Source organism: Apium graveolens, chromosome 10 (genome assembly GCF_009905375.1).
Source record: "Apium graveolens cultivar Ventura chromosome 10, ASM990537v1, whole genome shotgun sequence".
NCBI classification, from domain to species: domain Eukaryota; kingdom Viridiplantae; phylum Streptophyta; class Magnoliopsida; order Apiales; family Apiaceae; genus Apium; species Apium graveolens.
Window position 1 is genome coordinate 119,606,424 of NC_133656.1, and position 19,277 is coordinate 119,625,700.

Sequence of the window (19,277 nt, forward strand, 5' to 3'; positions counted from 1 at the left end):
ATTTTTCATATAGAGATCTCAGAGATATCGATAAGTCAAAATGAGTATATAGAGATCTCAGAGATATCGAGAAGTCATTTCTACATGTAGAGATCTCAGACATATCAACAAGTCATTTCACATGCAAGGATCTAGAGATCTCGACAAGTCAAGTATACCTATAGATAACTTATAGATCTCGATAAGTCATTATACTTATCGAGATGTCACTTCCCTATAGAACAAACTGGAGATCTCGACATACTTCTCAAATTCAGAATGCAAACAAGTTCAAGATTTAAGATTATCAATCAACAAACGATCTATTCACTAGATTGAAAAGTCTACAAAGTAGCTGAAAAAATGCAAGATTAACTGGACAAAAGTTGGTCACAGACCTTTAAGATTTTGCACAGATTTGCTAAGCTAGAAATGGAAATAGAAAAATATTGATTTAGAAAGTAGTTAAGTACATTTCGGTGCAAGTCTTGTAAACTCGTGTTGATGGTCTATAAAGCATGCACAGGTCCTTAGTTCACACGTAACAAACAGATCTAGATTTTCTTATATTCTCTTAAAATAGAAGTCGAGTTCTTCTTTTCTTAAGAACACAAAATTTGTAGTAAGGCCAACTTAATTAATACAAATTAATTGAGTTTTGAAAACTTTGTGATTCTTCATTAATTCTGTAAACACAGTATCTCTACAATATCTTAACTGTTTTGTTTACCTACAATCCAAACAATTTGAAAAAGGCTAAAAATCAAAAAAAAAACATTCTCCCCTCTGTACTACATTTAATATCTAACAATTATTATAGCCAACTCTATTAAACGAAAATTTCTTATACATTCAGTAAATTTTAGATAATTAATATTTTATACTATTTAGTCAATCATTGCGGTTAACAAGCATTGCAGATGCTCTGACCTGCAGTCTAGTAGATGCACGAGTAGGTGCAAATATATTTTTCATAACTGACCAATCTAAAAAGAAAGAAGCTTTCATTAAAGAACAGATCTTCCGATCCATGAGCTATCTTTGGAATTTTAATGGCCCTGAGAGAAATGTCTTATTGATTTGTTTCTGTAATTAGAATGAGAGATTTTTTTTCATTCCACCTATTTTTTTATAGATATGAAGCCCGCATTTATCTTAAAAACGAGTTATATCCACCAACTTTGCGGCCAGACTAGGCCCTTTCAGTAACTTTATGAAGACAGAGTGGAGATGCTAAAGGACCAGGCAAAGGCGGCCATTCGCAGAAATCTTTTGAAGATAGACCAGAGATGCTTAAGGACCGATATTGAAAGGATGAAGAAATTTGATCTATAAGACTGAGCAGAGATAAATGCAGACTGAAGTTATTGAACCTTACCAGACGTCCAAGAAGATATTGTTGAAGTGATTCTAGAATTAAGAGGAATACACTTACTCCTCCATCTCAGATGAAGAAAGCACTTGGAATCGGTAGTAATCTTAGAAGCAATATAATAAACAAAAAAAATAAAAATCGCTGGACTATTAATATTTGCCTATAGTCTTGAACACTACAGATAGGAAATTAAGACAGCTGCTTTATGCAGAAGAGCTAAAGATGAAACTAATGATGCAGCAAGTCGATGCATTAGATAATAGGTTTCTGGCAAACAAGAGAAGGATATCAAAAGTGTGTTCATATGTCTAATTAATAGTGTAAACATTTATAATCACCTTCTCAAAGAAAAATTAAACTAAATAACATCCTTCATTCACCTTAAATTGAGTAAACAAAACTCTTGCAAAACAAGTTTCTTTATTACGAGAGGCAAATTAAACCTCAGCATCATCAAGATAACATTCAAATCGCTAATTGGCATCACGATTCACCCATACAGTCTGAAAAACATCACTGCACCCCATAGTCTGAAAAACATCACACATACAGTCTGAGAAACGTTTATTTTTCCGATCCTATTCACTCTGGGATAATTTATTGAGTCCTACAACTAATTTATATTTACTTTGCTCATTCTGCTGAAAACTCAAACAACATGCTGTGCTGGTACTTCTCGCCAGGTTTTACAACTACAGATGGAAAGTTTGGTTGATTAATAGCATTTGGAAATCCTTGAGTCTCCATACAAACGCCCGCATGTTTCCCATACACCGCTCCTCCTTTCCCATCAACTCCGTCAACATAATTTCCTGTGTAAAACTGCATACCGGGAGCATTAGTCCATAGGTTGAGAACCCTTTCACTTGACGGATCTTTCAACTTCGCAGCATGTTTCAAGCCCAATTTTTCATCCCCGCAATCAAGGACGTAGTTGTGATCATATCCCAAGCCAGGGACTTCACTAATGGAACTTCCGATCCTCTTCTCTGCAGAAAAGTCAAAAGCAGTGCCCTTAACTGGCATAATTTCTCCGGTTGGAATTGTATTCTGATCCACAGGAGTAATGTGCATTGCCCATATCTGCGCTGAATGATCCAGAATGTTGCCTGAGTTGTGGCCAGCCAGATTCCAGTAGGTATGCTGAGCTAGACTTATTGGAGTGGGCTTATTTTCAGGAATTGCTTCCATGTCAAGCCTCATACTAGTGCTTGCAGTTAGAGTGTACGTTGCTGTAATGGAAACATCTCCTGGGTATCCTGTTTTGTCATAGCAGTATGAAGTTTGAAGTTACCTAAACATACAATGCCAAAGAAAATGATAGAGATAAAAATACAGTACCTTCCTCGCCATCACGGCAATGGTATTTGAAGGTAATGGATGGATTTTCACCCTTCTTATGGTCAACAACTTCCCAAATCACCTTGTCAAATCCTTTATGTCCGCCTTTAAAAACATGTGACTCAAAAAAATTAAAAAACTGAAAAATAAAAGCAAAAATATAGGAAATTATTTGGCAAACGCCTAAGAACTCTCTTTAGCCTTAATATGTTTCAATGAATCAATCAAGTTACTAGTTTAATCAAAGCTTTCTATCACTGGAAACTAAATTATAACAAGATAATAGAAACAGACAAACCCAGTATAAAGGTTAACTACAGCGTAGGTACTTAAGGAAAATCATATTGGCAATGTTCGTTACAGCACAGCAAAAAACTTTGGATTGGGCATAGAACTTGGGGGAGGAGCGAATAAGCAGATCTGGCCCAAAAGCGCAGAGCAAATAATATTCATTATAAAACAAGGACTTCTCACTGTCAGAGTTGCCCTCTATATATTATAATATATGTATTATAGACTTATAGTACATTTGCTTCATATTTGAAACAAAATTTCCCCTTTTTACATATATCTTAATACACTTACTTCTCCTATTTATAATTCAAAACAAGATATGGAGAAAGTATTACCATGGAGACTGTTTGGTGGCTTGTTGAGGGGGAGAGAGTAATCAACCCCATCTAGTGTAAATTTTCCATCTTTGATCCTATTTGCAACCCTACCGACAATGCAGCCAAAATAAGGTGCAGCACCATTCTGATCAACACAATAACAAAACCAAACAATAGGTTACATAATAACTATTCTACAACAAGAACAAGAACAAACTCATTAAATATTCAAATCAAATCGGAAAACTGAACAATCATAAAATAGCTCAAAAAGCTCAGTGTTTGGGCAAACCCTGAAAACAACATTAATTGAACCTGATCAAAACAGATTCTTTATTTAAAATTCTATTCTTTTAAAACATATAACAATCCTGATCAAATTTCAGTGAAGAACTTCAAAAGGCTTGGGTGTGGGCATGCCTAAAAGTCTAACGCAACACCAATGCCACTAAATTATAAACAAGATAACTGATACAAAACCCGAAATAACCCGTTCATTACACAACCTATTTTCTTTAAATCACACAATCAATCTGATCAAAATTTAGCAGATTTAATTTAACAAAGACACGAAATTGACCCGTTTACAAACAGCAACAAACCCGAAAATCCCACCTTTAACAACATCACAAACAAAAATCACACAGCAAAACAAAAATTAGAGAAAACAAACCAAATAAGGCTCCAGAGAGTCAAATCCAAGAACAACATCAGCTAATTTCCCTAAAATAAACAAACAACAAGATGAGATTAAAGGGTTATTGCTAAATCACATTAGAATATAAAAAAAAATAAAGAATTAAAACATAAAATAAAAGGGGGTTGAGTTAAATATGAGTAGTACCATGTTTGTCAGGGACAAATAAGGAAGTGATAGTGCAACCAAAGTTGGAGATGAAAGCTTTCATGGTACCATTGTTCAGTTCAAAGATGTCTGCTCTATCCTCTGCCATTATGTGTATGTATGTATTTGTGTGTGTTTATGTTTCAGCACAATCAGAAGAGAGATTGACTTGAGTTCAGAGAAAGTGAAAGGGTATATATAGGCAGTTATTAATGATGATGTTTGTGTTGTGTCCTTTCATCGTATCCGATTAGGAATGAATGTTATTTTCGAAATTAATATATTGACCTTTTTTTTAAATGTTATTTGTTGAGACTTTAGAGGTTTATTTACTTCATTTTCGGCAGAAAGATATTATTTTTAATATATTTCGTTTTAATTCCTAGTTGACCTAGAATTCGGCTTGAAAAATTCTAAAGAAATGTGCTCTAGTTTATCCTTTTATATATAACAGCAAGTATAAAAGATTTTTTATCCAAAATTTTGATTTTGTATAATAAAAATGATCTCAACCGTTGATCTATATAATTAATAATAGATATTTAAGATTATATTATATTAAACTAATTATATTTTTAATACAATTATAAATAAAAAAAATAATTATATTATTCTAATATTATTTAAAAATCAATTGTGATATAATATATTAACACACTCCGAAATAAAATATGATTAGAGATTTAATCAATTATAAATATAAAATAATTACATTGTTTTACCACTATTCAAACACCAAAATATTATAGAAAAATACAACTGTAAATATAAATATGATACAAAGATACAACAGTATAATACAGCTGATTAATGATCCGACTAATCTTCGCCTGAGCGATTAAGCGCTTGGCGATACCGCAACCGCCATGGTCCCTTTATCGATTTTTTCAATATTGATTATATATTGTTATAATTCAATTTACCATCCGTATATCTCTCAATAATGCATATTTGTTACAAATATATTACAACAAATTATCAAAGATAAAAATACAATAATGCAACAACGTCAAAAATAACGATATCTATGAACATGAATTTTATTTTTAAAACCGAGTATCGCACGAGTTATAAGTTAGTAATATATACGACGTAGAGCGGGTTAGTTTACGGTTGTAATGTAGAAAAACATATTTTTATTGATTTTCATAATAAAAATATAAAATTTTGTACAGAATTTCAGAGAGTTTTAAAATTATTTATTACTAGTATAAAAAATTTCATTTGAAATTAGCGCATTTATATAATAACATGGAAGCTTATCCACAAACAAAATCTTATCCATAAACTATCCATATGCCCACTAGGGAGATGGTTTTCAACATGATCACTATTCATTCACTTGTTAAACCAAAACCAAGGTAGAGATGACTGATGAGGGTTATATTATATCACATAAAAAATTTGTTTTCTAATATCGGAAAGGAATAAAAAAAGTGAGATCAGCTGTAGATAGGATCAGGAAGGGTCGATGAGTTGAGATTAGAGGATTTTGCTTGATATTTGTTCCCAAAAAAAGGTTCTGCATAGAGAAATATTATTGGAAATCAATTGTAGTTGCTATTTATACTGAAAAATCTGAGTACTCGTTTTTTATTATTAATTCTAATTTCCGAATAATCAAATCTTTCAACACTGGTACATGAGTAGTCGAAGATGAGTAGTAGGAAGCAAACTACCGCAGCTACACCTGATCAAACACAAACTATAGTCGGAGATGGTGCAAATTTAACCAACACCGTAGACGGTGTTGGACTTCTGGGTTACGCAATTTTAACCAACACCAGAGATTGTGTTGGGACTTTCGGGTCACGCAAATTTAACCAACACCTCTACGGTTGTAGAAAGCTGTCATACAAGAAAACAAAACTAAAAAGGAACATAATATTCTCAAAGGCAATCAAGAATGAACATGAGACTAGTTAAAGTGTATATCTCAAATATAAATGATCAAATACATAGGTTTCACATTGGCATCACATCCGCATCAAGTATATTTCTTGGCTCAAACCAAGACTACATGTATACAAGAATGTTGCTGATAATATGTAAACTAAGCTAATGAGCTATATTAATCAGGTGAATCATGAATGAACAACTGATCAGCACACATGTTTTAAACAATATATTGTCATGAACAGTTTTTTGCCGTTCCTCGAATTTCGTGAGAGAAAACAAACATTCAATCTGTATTAACTCCAAAACTGCAATTCGATAACTATAAGCCAAAGTAGTACTGTTACCTTGATAAAGAATATATCGAGCATACTTGACCCCTTCAATCTTATAGGCCTGCTTTTTTCTTCAAGTGCGCCTTAAAGCCCATAATATCACCCGCCCATGGGGTCACAGCTAGATTTTCACACACCCAGATTTCACGGGCCACCTGGTTTATGAGCCTGAAATCATGGCTAACAAGAACCAAGCCACCATCCCACTCGTTCAATGCCTCAGCAAGCGAGTCTATAGTCTCGATATCCAAATGATTAGTTGGCTCATCCAGCAGTAACATTTGGGGCTGCCTCCAGGCTAACCATGCAAAAATCACACGACTCTTTTGTCCGTCGGACAAGTTTTTCATTGGCATCACCTGAGCTTTACCCGTTAGCCCAAACCTCCCAATTGCCGACCTCATCTTCTCTTCCTCGTTACCTGGGAACTCTCTTATCATAAAAACGAGAGCCGACAGCTCCAAGTCAAGCTTCTCAGTCAGGTGCTGGTGATATTGTGCTATGCGCAAGTGATTGTGTCGACGTACCATGCCCTCATTTGGAACCAACTCCCCTGTCATCAGCTTAAGGAGTGTACTCTTCCCAGCACCATTAGGCCCAACCAAAGCTATCCTTGAGTCAAGGTCGACCCCAAAGTCAATGTTCTTGTATATGAGATTATCTGGGCTGTAGCCAAATGAAACTTCGACAAACTGTAACACTGGTGGTGGAAGTTTTCCCACATCAACAAATCGGAAAACCAGAACCTGATCCCTAGACACTTTCTGTGTGAGCCCACCACGCTCCATTTTTGCCAAAGTTTTCTCTTTGCTCTGTGCCTGGCGAGCTAATTTAGCAGACCCATGACCAAATCGAGCAATGTACTCCTTCATATTAGCAATCTGATCTTGCTCCCACTTGTACTGCTTCATCTGGTTCTCCTCATGTTCTGAACGGGTTTGAACATATTGGTCAAAATTTCCAGTATACATCTTCAACTGTTTGCTCTGCATGTGTATGATGTTTGTACAGACACCGTTCAGGAAGTCCTGGGAGTGAGAAACAACAACTAAGATTCGATCAAATTTCTTGAGCATCTCTTCCAGCCAAACACAAGCTTCTAAATCTGTATTCAGATTGCAGCAGCTCATCAGAGTAGTACATTAATGTTGTAATAGATGAATTCGAATGATGGTCCAATAGGTATAACGGATGCAATTGTTGTTATGAAACAGGCACACAGGTTCATATTAGCAAATAACATTTCTAAAGATAAGGGAACAGGTTTGCACTCGCCCGAAAATCTCAAAAAGGAATTTGATATCACAACTCAAACCAAGTAATTAATCAAGCAATATTACCAATCTAAAACAAAACAAATTTAAAGTACACACCCATGGTGAGTTTCCATTCAACAGAAATTAATATTACTTTTTGCCGAAGATTTGTTCAGTGGCAACATGTAACGCGAAAGAAACTGTATTTAAAAAATAAAATAAAAAGCAAATTAGTGAAGAAACCACAACCAGAGTTACAGAACTCCAATTTCCCAAAAGCTATTTGCTTCTAAGGCTTCCAGATAAGGAGCTTTCACCAGATACTACAATTTGTGGCTTTCACATGGCAATCAACATTCTTACAGATATATTGTTATTCAATACAAATTCCCATTTATATCGAAACAGGTATAATAGATTATAGACTTGATGGAACTTATGTTCTTAAGTTATTAAAATATGTATCATGCAAGAATATCACATATGGCATTAAAGTAAAGCAAATATGTATCAAGCCCCAGTAACGCCTACCAACTTACCAAGTAGGTGACATTGCATTTTATTAATGTACACAACATATCACAAACAAGAAACAGTGATATGGCTAAAGGGTTCCACATGTTACAAACACAGATTAAAGATCTTGTAATGGATACTTTAACGGACCAGGTAGAAAGTGGGATCAAGAGTATATCATTTGTGTCAGATAACTTCAAGGACTTGGTGCAAATAACTACAACTAGAACTAGCCAACCAAAATGAAAAATAATAGTACAAGGAATGGAGAAAAAAGTAAGCTGAAAAGCTACTGCAACTCAAATAGTTTAAAAATTAACTCACCGAGATGATTAGTTGGTTCATCAAGCAACAAAAGAGTTGGGTTCATGAACAGGGCACGTGCTAAAGCGATCCTCATACGCCATCCACCAGAGAAGTCTCGGGTTTTCTTTGCTTGCATCTCTTTGGTAAAACCAAGACCAAATAAAATTTCAGCAGCACGTTTCTCAGCAGTTGCTGCATCCATTGCATCCAAGCGCTCATAAATGCGCTCAAGAGCTTCTCCCCCACCATCGTCCTATGTACAGAGATGAAAATTGAAAATTATTAACATGTTATTTATATGAAAATATCCCAGACGACAGCATCAATAATCTATATTGAAGCACAGACCTGAGCAGCTAACGCTTCAGCTTCTTTCTCTAATTGTAACTTCTCCTCATCACAATTTAACACAGCCTGAAGTGAAGACATATCAGAAGCTTCAATCTCCCTCGTGAGATGAAATATATCCATGTGCTCAGGAATTGGAAGTTCTCGACGCCCTATTGACTCAAGAAGAGTCGATTTCCCACATCCATTCAATCCAAGCAAACCATAACGTCTAAGGAATCAAAAATAAATTGCAGTTTAGCGCACAATCTGTATAACTAATAACTTTTCAAACATAAGATAGTGTTTTGAATCACGATATAAAAACCTGCCATAATTAAGCTCCAGCTCAGAATCAACAATAAGGTCATGCCCATGAAAGGTTAGAGACAGAGACTCTATCTGCAAAAAGAAAAAGGAAGCAAGATTTACTTGTCAATAATTATTAATGTACATCGGTATATAGCTCTTCCAAACAGAATTACAGAAACCAACTCAGATAAAGGAACTGACAAACTACCAAACCTGCTGCAGCTATCATTTTGTAAAGATATCCTAGTGAGGCTAACATTAGTTGAATATATTTTCTAGATAGACAAGTACTTAACATTAAAAAAAATATGATAGAGCACCGTACTGATTGGTATTTATTCGCTTTCTAAGGTCCTGTCCAGGTGCCTCGGCTAGAAACAATGAGCTAGCATTTAAAAACCTAACAAACTCTACATCTAAATTCTATTGCATCTGCAGATAGTAGATGTGCCACATGCCAATAATTGGAAGAGAATATGAATTGAGTAGACATTAACTAGGCAACATTTTTATTGATAAAAAAATGTTTGGTACTAATATCCACCATCGCTACTTTAAATAAACACACACAATTTTAATCCTGGAACTGAGGCATGTCTTTTTTACATAAAATTATTTTAGTTCTTAGTCAAAAGTCAAACTTAACCTTCAATATACAAATTCCAGCAATTTCAAAAGCAACACTATAATGACACAACAAGATCTATTACTCAAAAAACCAGTACATTAACAACAAAAAAGAATTTAACATATAAATAGGATCATATTTCAGAACAACCCGACTACAAACCACAAGTTATTACATATCATCATTGCAGTACCACAGAACACAAATTTAATGTCCAGTGTGTAGGCAGTAGGCTAAACAAATTTCTATATGAGCAAATAGCTGTATATATACAATCCCGAACAGAGAAAAGTCCATTCCCTCGTTCCACTTGGCCAATAATTATACGTTCTAATCTTCACTTATCTCCCCAAATATCTAAAGAAACTAATGAAAAAATATGCACATTCCGAATATTAAAGGCCAATTAATCAATACTACGTACTTAGATTTAACATTTCCCCTACAGATAAACACACCAGAAGTTTGATTTTGTAATTCAGTAATATCTTTATCACCTAAAGTATCAAAATTTCAGGGAAATTGTGAATTCTTAATTTACACAAAGATCAATTTTTTTATCAACCTCTGAACAAATAAATACTAGCAATTACCAAAGAAAAACTATACTGACACAACAAGATCAAACTAAAAAACTGTTACTCATTAACAATTTAATTCATAAAAAGATTGGTTAGGTTTCACTACAAACATCTAAATCACCTACGTTATTTACCAATCCTCGTTTACAACAACATACTAAGCTAAATTAGTGTACTAAAAGGAACAAAGCAGATGAATTAATAAACTCACACGAATATCTCGAGACAAAGGATGTGAACAAAGCACGCCAGTACAAGTACGGTCCGAAATCTGAAGAGCGTCAACTCCATTACTCAAATTGTCAGTACTACTGCTGCTCGCAATCTTAGTCGCGGCTGCAGCTTTCCCACCCCTTTTGGCAGCTGCAGCTGCCTTTTTCTGAGCTACCTTCTTCTTACTCGCATCAGACACCATCTATTTCAACAAAAAGAAACATCAGATACACTCATCCAAAACATATGCACAAAATAGTGCACACATTTAATTTTAAAAATAATAAACATTCCTAAATTAATAGCCTCCTCAAATTTTTACACATCTTTTAATTTAGAAAAGAAAATTGAAAAAATAATTTAGGCATACATATTTTTTACCTTAAAACACGAAATGACAATTAATTTGGGACCGAACGAGTATTATTGGAACCGCACATTCCTAACTACACAAATCAAATCACCGATTCTCACTGTTCTCGTATAAAATATTTTACACAAGAACACATCCCTATATAAATACATAAATCTAACAAAAACCAATCAAGAAACATAAACAAATTCACATACATGAACTGAATCAAAAATAAAGGAAAGCTTACATTGAGACAGAAGAGGAGTAGATCTGGGGGGGTTTAGTGCGTGAAGTGTGTGTGTTTTTTGATGCCCTCGAAGCCGGATGAAAACGGCTTTGAGGTTGAAAAGAGTTAACAAGGACAAGGATACGATGTATTTATACTTGAGTAGTGGACCTACTTGAAGTGGCTTACGTGTAAAAATATTATACGTTGGAATATACTTACTGTACTTGGGTTTCTGAGTTGATGGCTGCCAAGTTAGGTCAGGCCGTCTACTAAGACTTCTTCACTTCCCTGCCTTTCCTTTGCGTCAACGGGGGTGAGCAATTGTACAAACCCAATCCCAAAATTTAATAATCGAGAATCAAAATAACAAATTTTCAAATTTTGAATTGAATCCGTTTTATGAAAGAATGGGAATGAAACTGATTCCAAAATTTTAATTAGGCAATCAAACCGAATTACTATTTTATTTTAAATCTATTTATTTTATAGGGTTAAATATCAAAGTGGTCACTCAACTGAACGCCATATATCAGTTTAATCATCAAAGTTAACGGGGTATCATTTGAATCACTAAGGTCATAATAATTATCATACATATACCTCAAAATATGTGCTCGAAAATTAAAATTTATTTTATGGAGTTCTATATATTTTTCTTGAATCTTATTACAATCAAATGAAAATGTATGAATTCTAGTATTTTCTATAATATAATAAGATTTTTTAAAATTTATCTACTATTTATTTTTAATTTTGTAGTCATTTGCTCTATTTAAATAAAAATAATTAGTAGATAAATTTTTAAAAATCTCAAAAAATCATCTAAAATACTATGAATCCATAACTTTTCATTTGGTTGTAATAAGATTTTAAAAAAATGTTTAGAACTCTATAAAATAAATTTTAATTCTCGAGCACATATTTTGAGGTATCTGTTTGATATTTATTATTACTTTAGTGATTCAAATGATACCCCGTTAAGTTTGATGATTAAACTGATATATGACCTTCAGTTGAGTGACCATTTTGATATTTAACCCTTATTTTATATATTGTTTTTCTTTTGTTAATTTTGACTATATATTAAGGAAAACTTAGTTAACAAAATTATGAGGAGTACATCATCGTGCATTCAATTCTATATTATCTATTTATTTATACTATACTATCTATACTATATTATAATAGACAAAATATTAAAAATTTGGTAGTCGGTCGGTCGATACTTACTGAAATTACTTACTTACCTTTAATTAATAAGTAATAATATTACATTATTACATTATATTATATCATATATATAATAATAAAAATAGGAGAGAGCTTACAGATATAATGTACTACTAAAGATCAAAAGAGATCGAATCCTAACAATCATATATGTTGGCAGAGGAATCTGGTAACAATAAAGAATAAGGTTTCTCGCCGGAATTAAGATCTATGATGGTAGTTCTTTGCCGGAAAATCAAGCGGTGTGTGGTGGTTTGTGGTTGTTTTAGGCTGGGATTGATCAGAGTAAGTGGTGGCTCTCTTATCAGCTTAGTAAGTGGTGGCTCTCTTATCAGCTCTCAACTTCTTACCCTCTCAATGTGCATATGTACCCTTTATACAGAGATCAAGTCTGACGTAGTTCTTGTGGAATAAGAAATCCAATGGGCTTAGACTTCTTATCCCTAGGCCCGGTAGAAACCCATCCAAAATCCATCTTCCGCTAGCTTTATGAATGTCCAACTATGAGGCCCAACCGCGAAGGCCCAAGGCTCATCCGTAATCGCAGGACTTCACGGATAGTGCATCTCCCTGCGCAAGGATAACACCCTGCTACAACTATCTCCCTTGATTTACGGATGCAGGTATAACCACGGTTCACCCCAAGTGCCGGACGCATCCCTGTCCCCCGAATGAGGATAACCCACCAGATAACAGGACAGGTGATCCCAAGCTTTTGGGTGCAAAGTGCAGGATGACTCCAAAGTTCTTCAACGAGGACACCCGTTGAATACAAGAATAGAGTTCCCAAAGCACACACCAATGTTAACCCCACATCCCCAACGAGGACAGCTGTTGAATACAGGAGGAGGCCTTCAATCATCAGGCATACCCCTAGAGGCCTTCAAGCTTTTCACGGACATCCCCCTCATTAACCGACTCAAGGAGGGAATTCTTCAAAGAGTACCTGCAACAAATACGTTAGTAGAAACAATCTCCATTGCTCCCTTTCAAGCATGCTTTTTCCTGAATGATCCTCATGAGAGAGCACTAACCAAACACAGGACGCGTCCTATGTCGTTGGGCGCGTCCTCACCTCCATGACGCCTGTATCGCCCCCCTAATATTTTCATTTCACTACCTTCCCCAATGGCAGGACGCGTCCTGAGCAGGACAGGCGCGTCCTCCAGCTTATATTGCCAAAATATCACAACTACTGGACATATTCACCACGGTGGACGCGTCCACAATATTTGGGCGTGTTCTACCCTAACCATGTGCTCCCAAGCTTCCTTATTATCAAACCATCTTCCATAAAACATCTCCTCAAGGTTGGACGCGTCCTGTGTGCCTGAACGTGTCCTAACCTTTTACAATGCAACACCGAGTTTGACTATAATTAGCCCGCGTTTGACCCGAGTCGATTCAATGCCAAATTTTGGGTATAACAAGTACCCCCCAAATTCCATTTGCAGTTGAAAACAAAATTGGAATTTTATTTAAAACCATAAGCAAAATTTGGATTGCCCCATTGCAAAACAATAGGACGCGTCCTAACACCTAGATGCGCCCATGGTTTCCATTCACAACTGACCGTTGCGTGATAGCTGGTGCACACGTCATCCACCTACTTTTCTATAAATACCCTAGTCACATCACATCACTATCACTTTCCTCTTTTCTCTCTCTCCAAAACCGCCATTACCGCCGCTGCAAGAAGTTAAGTCCAAGAATTCGACGATTCCACCGGCCATTACTCGATTTCTCTAGCTTAATCCAACCCCCAACTTACGAGGTATGCAAATCTTCCATTATCTCTTAATTTCACCGAGCAAATCGACTTTAGCGAGCAAAAAACTGTTCATATACCGCATGCTTCTATGAACTGTTCTTCGTTTTCTTGTATGTATATGTGTACGTATCTGTAAATATACCATATTTAGCTTCTTTGATTCTGATTATATGTTTCTAGGGTTTTATTGTATTTTCTCCAAATTGCTTATAGTCGATTAGAATTCTCACGTATTTTTCTAGTTTAGGACGCGTCATCCTCGTAGGGCGCGTCTCATATCTCTTCGCTTAACACATGTTTTTGAGTTGTTTCAACCAAAGGTCATATAAAGGCATTACCCTACTAGGACGCGTCACTGTAACACGTCTCCTATGATAGACTCATAGGACGCGTCCTCATACTTTTCCAGTACCTTCCCTTTTTTTCTCTTTTTTTTTTTTTACATGGACGTGTCCTCAAGTTTTTCTTCCTTCTTTTGCAACTGGAGAACGCGTCTTCTTCATCACCCTTCCATCCATTCAAGATTCTCAACAAACGCCTTGAGATTTATTCCCCACATTCAATCTCTTTCAAACCTGAACTTCCTGAATTTCACAGGACGAGTTCCTTTCTTGAAGCAATAAACACGCATCTTTGAATCTCTCAAATCAAAGATTTCTATAATGTCAGATTCTAGTTCTGATTCTATGGATCACGTCCCCATAAGCTCTAGAATGAAAAAGAAAGAATTCAAACGAAAAAGAACTCCAATTCTCAATGTTAGGGCTGCCATCGAAGATTGGATGGATGATGAGATTGTACCCATAACCAGCCAACGGCCCCTACGCATAATTGTTTCAGATGAGGACGCGTCTCCTGCTCAGGACGCGTCAGCTTCTCAGGACGCGTCCCCTCATAGCGTAAGTGAATTCGAAAAGAGGGTTCCTGACCCTGAGGTATATCCTGTGTCCCCTCAGAAATCTGATCCTCCCCTCGAACATTGGGAACCCTCAGATGTTGAAGTGGATTGTGATTAGCCAAAGCTTGGTGCTCTAACAGAACTAGAGAAAAATGCCTGGAGGAGAAAAGAAAACAAGCTAGCTTTGTAGCCCTTGACTCCACTGTAACTGACTTGGAGATCCAGTGGCACATGAAATACTACGACATGGAGGGCATCTGGGCGCGCCCTCTTCATACAATGAGGCCACACATTTTCAACATTGGGAACCAAAGGATCCCAAGAATGGTGTTCACATCAAAACTGATCTCCCTAGGCGTGGGTGCGCCCTTACACCCGTTTATCAAGAAGATCCTGAGATGGTACGATGTAGCCCATGTGCAACTATCACCTAACTCTTACAAACTAGCTTGGGCTTTGTATATGATGTATCACAATCTTGGTATGGGCACTCCCTCTATGAAGGAATTTAGCTTCTTCTACAGTATCAGGGAATCCATCCCAGGCTATAATTTCCTTGTAGTCAACAAGTGGCTGAATAATAAAGGTTTCAACGAGGGGAAAATCAGCCACGAACGAGACTAGAAAGAGCCTTTCTTCTACATCTTTGATGTAAAGCAAGCCCGTGTCCATTTTAACCTCGAGCCCGGTAAGTTTCACTCTTTGGACGCGTCCTGTAGTTATGACGCATCCTCTTTCTTTTCCACATATCGTTGTATTACTTACTTTTCCTCTCTTTTCTTCTAGACAAAAGAACACAAAAAGAACTAAAAGGGAAAAAGAAGAAGAGAGCGGAGAAAGTCTTAAAATATGCTGAGGAGCATTTCAATCTCAAGGATATGATCACGGAAGATAACCTCAAACTAGTAGGCGCGTTGTCCGCCTGGGTTGATCCTATCTGCAAATTCCGCGAGTTTCACAAAGGAAAACCTGTACTTACAGCCTCAGAAAAGACTAGGGGCCTCAGTGCCGCAGAAGTGATTGAGATTGACACCACTAAGCAATTTTATTTAGAATAAGGTAAGTACATGTGAGAGAGGACGCATCATGTATCTTTGGACGCGTCCAAAGCTACATATTTAGCTTCTCATTTTAAAAATACCATCTCACCAAAATTTTTAGGACGCGTCATATGTTTGTCCTTCCTCTTGAACGCACAACTTAATTTGATTCATGGACGTTGTCTACACCCTTGTTTTTGGGTTTGGACGCATTTTAGTTTTAAGACACGCCTTGTTTTAACATTTGGAACTTATGTTATTTGCCCGTTGCTTATAATTTTCCCATAATTCACGTTATAGTCAGTGTCCTTAGGTAGGGCGCGTCATAACTTTAGGACGCGTCATCCTTGCTTTATATACATGCATTCCTCATATCTATATATATATTTTCCTTGACATGTCTTCATGTTTTTACATGTCTTTATATTCATTGTAATTAACATTTAAACATACATTGACCATCTTTGATTTACGCTCTCGGCGCGTCCTACTATAAGGACGCGTCTTCCTTATTCGACTAACGTTTTTTTATGTTTATCACATATATGGCTTCTCTCCCAAAAGGGTTTGCTATTGGAGCTTCCAAGAAGCTGAGAGCCAGGAAACAGGCCCCTGCGAAGCCTGATCCAAAGGTTAAGACCCCGACTCCTGTTGTGACTCCTTCCCCTCCACCAAAAATCATTGATACTACAGTGCTGGATATCCTGGAGAAAGAGGACGCGCCCTCAAAGCGTCAGAAAACAGTTCCAGATGAAGAATCCTTTGTTCACCGATATCTGGGTGCGTCCTCAGCTGGCTACTTCACTGAAGATGAAGTTCGAGGCTGGACGTTCAGGACTGAGGAACAAACAGAAGAAGCCATGGTGAGGGCTGTAGTCGAGCTTCATTTACACGCCAGACAAAGTGCCAACATGGCTGCTAGACTCAGGGCGCGTCTTGTTATTACTGACACTGCTAAAAGCCAGGTTGAGGACAAAATCAAATCATTGGAAAAGTACATCAACTTGCTTGGCCAAGAGAAAGATGCCGAGATCAAGCGCCTGCAGGAGGACATGACGCGTCTTGAGGGGGAGAAAGCTGTGTTGGAAGGTAATGTCTCCTCTATGGAGAAAGCGATATAGAGTGTTATCACACTAAATTCCACCATGCAGCTGGAGGTTGCCACTCTGAACGATGACAGACTGCATGGATGGAAAGAGGAGAAGAAGTTAATCTATCAGAATGGTTTCGCAACTTGGGTTCGAGGAATGGTGCTCTGGGTTTATTGCAAATGACCCAGAGTATTCTTTTTCCAAGTTTGATGAAGACACCCAGAAATGGGTAAGTGATTTCAGAATCAGAGCTGCGGATTCTATCAAAAGCAAGAGGGTTTTTCTAGGCTTGGAGGAAGGTGACACGTCCCCAGCGCCTTCTCCACTTAACGTTCAGCCTCCTCCTCCAGACAACCAAGACAAGCCTCCGGACGTGCCTCCTTCTTAGGACGCGTCCTATGTCTATTTTCCCCATTTTATCTGAACTACTTTAAGGGTGTGGGCCCCTTCAAGTCTTGTAACTTGTAATGATTATCTTTGAACTCCTTTTGCTTGCACTTTATATGACATTTCTCTTTTATTACTTTTATGCATATCGTTTTACTTTCTTAATCTTGTTTTATCATAGATAGGGGTGCGTCCTATGATGAGGACGCATCAACATTGGAATCTTGTTGTTATTCCCTCCACTGTCATATGTCGAGTAATTGTTCTTATTGGGTGTATCCCCTTTAGTTAGGCGCGTCCTTAAATCATCTGAATAGTATATACTTCACGTGCATGATACCATGTTGCACTTGTGTATTTAGATAAGGCATAAAGCAAGAGGGGGGCGCGTCCTAATGTCTTGACGCGTCTACCCTTTATTTTAAAGATACATTTAGCCTTTCATATTGGACGCGTCCTTTATAAGGACGTGTCTTTCTTTTTAGTTATGAAATTCCGTAATCAAAGAAACATAAAACTGAAGGAGCATCAACCAAGATAACTTGGGCGCGTCCTTGGAAATAGTACGCATCTTAGTTCCATTTTTACTTTGATTTTGTTGTTCCCTTTAACAGTTACCGTTTCTATTAACATCTGTATAGATTATCACTCAGGGCGCGTCTTGTGATTAGGACGCGTCATACAACCAAGTAAATCAACAAATAAACAACATTTTGGAGAATTTCAAAGTTTTTATTAATAATGCGCTATGGTGTCAAAGGTACACCAGTCCCACGGCTACTATGCTCTGTGGGGAATTTATTCGAAAAAATGATCCTTCGACTAGTTCTAAGGTAAGTAGTACATGCACTACCCCCTAGGCTAGGAGGAATTTTATTGCTTCTAGTCTATAATCTAGGCACAACCCTAAATAGATAAAAAGATACGTAAGGGGCCAAAGTCGCGCCTTACTAATAGTACTTCCGGAGATGTTCCGCGTTCCAAGCTCGCGGAACCAGTTTCCCTTCCATATCCTCAAGGTGATAAGTCCCTTTCCACAAGATGGCTTTTATCTTGTATGGTCCTTCCCAATTAGCTCCAAACACTCCATGCTGGGGATTCTTCGTGTTTGGCATAACCTTCCTGAGTACCTAATCCCCTACCTTTAGCAGATGTCCCTTTACCTTCTTGTTATAATACCTTGCGACACGTTGCTGATACGCTGCAAGCCTCAACTGAGAATTCTCCCTTGTTTCTTCCAAGAGATCCAAATGAAGCCTCTGATTAACCTCTGCATCCTCCTCTGTGTAACAATCTCTGTGAAGCGATCCCGAACCAACTTCCACGGGACCATAGCTTCATAGTCATAAGTCAGCATAAAAGGAGTTTCTCCCGTAGTAGATCGTGGAGTAGTGTTGTAGGACCACATCACTTTTGGGAGTTTTTCAGGCCAATTCCCTTTGCGCTCTTCCAGTTTGGTCTTGAGGGTGTGCTTTATTATTTTATTCACAACTTCTGTTTATTCATTACTTTGAGGATGATAGACTGCTGCAAACTCCTTCTTAATCTTCAGATCCTCACATAATTGCCGCAACTCCTTGCTGTCGAACTGCTTTCTGTTGTCAGAGACAAGTTTATAAGGAATACCAAACCTGCAAATAATGGAGTTGAAAATGAAATCTCTGATTTTCTTTGCCGTGATAGTTGCCAATGGCATAGCCTCTACCCACTTAGTAAAGTAATCAACCGCGACCACCGCATACTTGACATCCCCTTT

The 19,277-nt window shown here is 37.0% G+C and overlaps 2 protein-coding genes across 3 annotated transcripts; both read right to left on the minus strand.

Annotated features, from left to right (window-relative positions):
* Positions 1 to 1,755: 1,755 nt before the first annotated feature.
* Positions 1,756 to 4,365, minus strand: LOC141692271 (uncharacterized). The gene is made up of 5 exons (XM_074497012.1): positions 4,151 to 4,365; positions 3,980 to 4,029; positions 3,325 to 3,451; positions 2,696 to 2,800; positions 1,756 to 2,613 (listed from the first exon to the last, which is right to left on the minus strand). Exons 1-5 carry the CDS (start codon positions 4,257 to 4,259, stop codon positions 1,988 to 1,990), a joined length of 1,017 nt encoding a protein of 338 aa, XP_074353113.1. The 5' UTR covers positions 4,260 to 4,365; the 3' UTR covers positions 1,756 to 1,987.
* Positions 4,366 to 6,069: 1,704 nt separating this feature from the next.
* Positions 6,070 to 11,281, minus strand: LOC141689027 (ABC transporter F family member 1). Of its 2 annotated transcripts, XM_074493186.1 has the most exons (7): positions 11,123 to 11,217; positions 10,902 to 10,966; positions 10,519 to 10,722; positions 9,115 to 9,188; positions 8,808 to 9,018; positions 8,478 to 8,712; positions 6,070 to 7,486 (listed from the first exon to the last, which is right to left on the minus strand). In XM_074493186.1, exons 3-7 carry the CDS (start codon positions 10,720 to 10,722, stop codon positions 6,435 to 6,437), a joined length of 1,776 nt encoding a protein of 591 aa, XP_074349287.1. In that variant the 5' UTR covers positions 10,902 to 10,966; positions 11,123 to 11,217; the 3' UTR covers positions 6,070 to 6,434. The 2 variants fall into 2 exon arrangements, with proteins under 2 accessions (XP_074349287.1, XP_074349286.1); XM_074493185.1 differs by lacking the exon at positions 10,902 to 10,966 and having other exon boundaries at positions 11,123 to 11,281.
* Positions 11,282 to 19,277: the final 7,996 nt, after the last annotated feature.

Coding starts and splice junctions, on each gene's coding strand:
- LOC141692271 (XM_074497012.1), bottom strand. CDS start 4,259: ATGGCAGAGGATAGAGCAGACATCTTTGAACTGAACAATGGTACCATG. Junction 4,030..4,150: donor ATTTGTCCCTGACAAACATG/GTACTACTCATA, acceptor TGTTTATTTTAG/GGAAATTAGCTGATGTTGTT. Junction 3,452..3,979: donor ACTCTCTGGAGCCTTATTTG/GTTTGTTTTCTC, acceptor TGTGTTGATCAG/AATGGTGCTGCACCTTATTT.
- LOC141689027 (XM_074493185.1), bottom strand. CDS start 10,722: ATGGTGTCTGATGCGAGTAAGAAGAAGGTAGCTCAGAAAAAGGCAGCT. Junction 8,713..8,807: donor CTGAAGCGTTAGCTGCTCAG/GTCTGTGCTTCA, acceptor CTCTGTACATAG/GACGATGGTGGGGGAGAAGC. Junction 7,487..8,477: donor TGAACCAACTAATCATCTCG/GTGAGTTAATTT, acceptor ATCTGAATACAG/ATTTAGAAGCTTGTGTTTGG.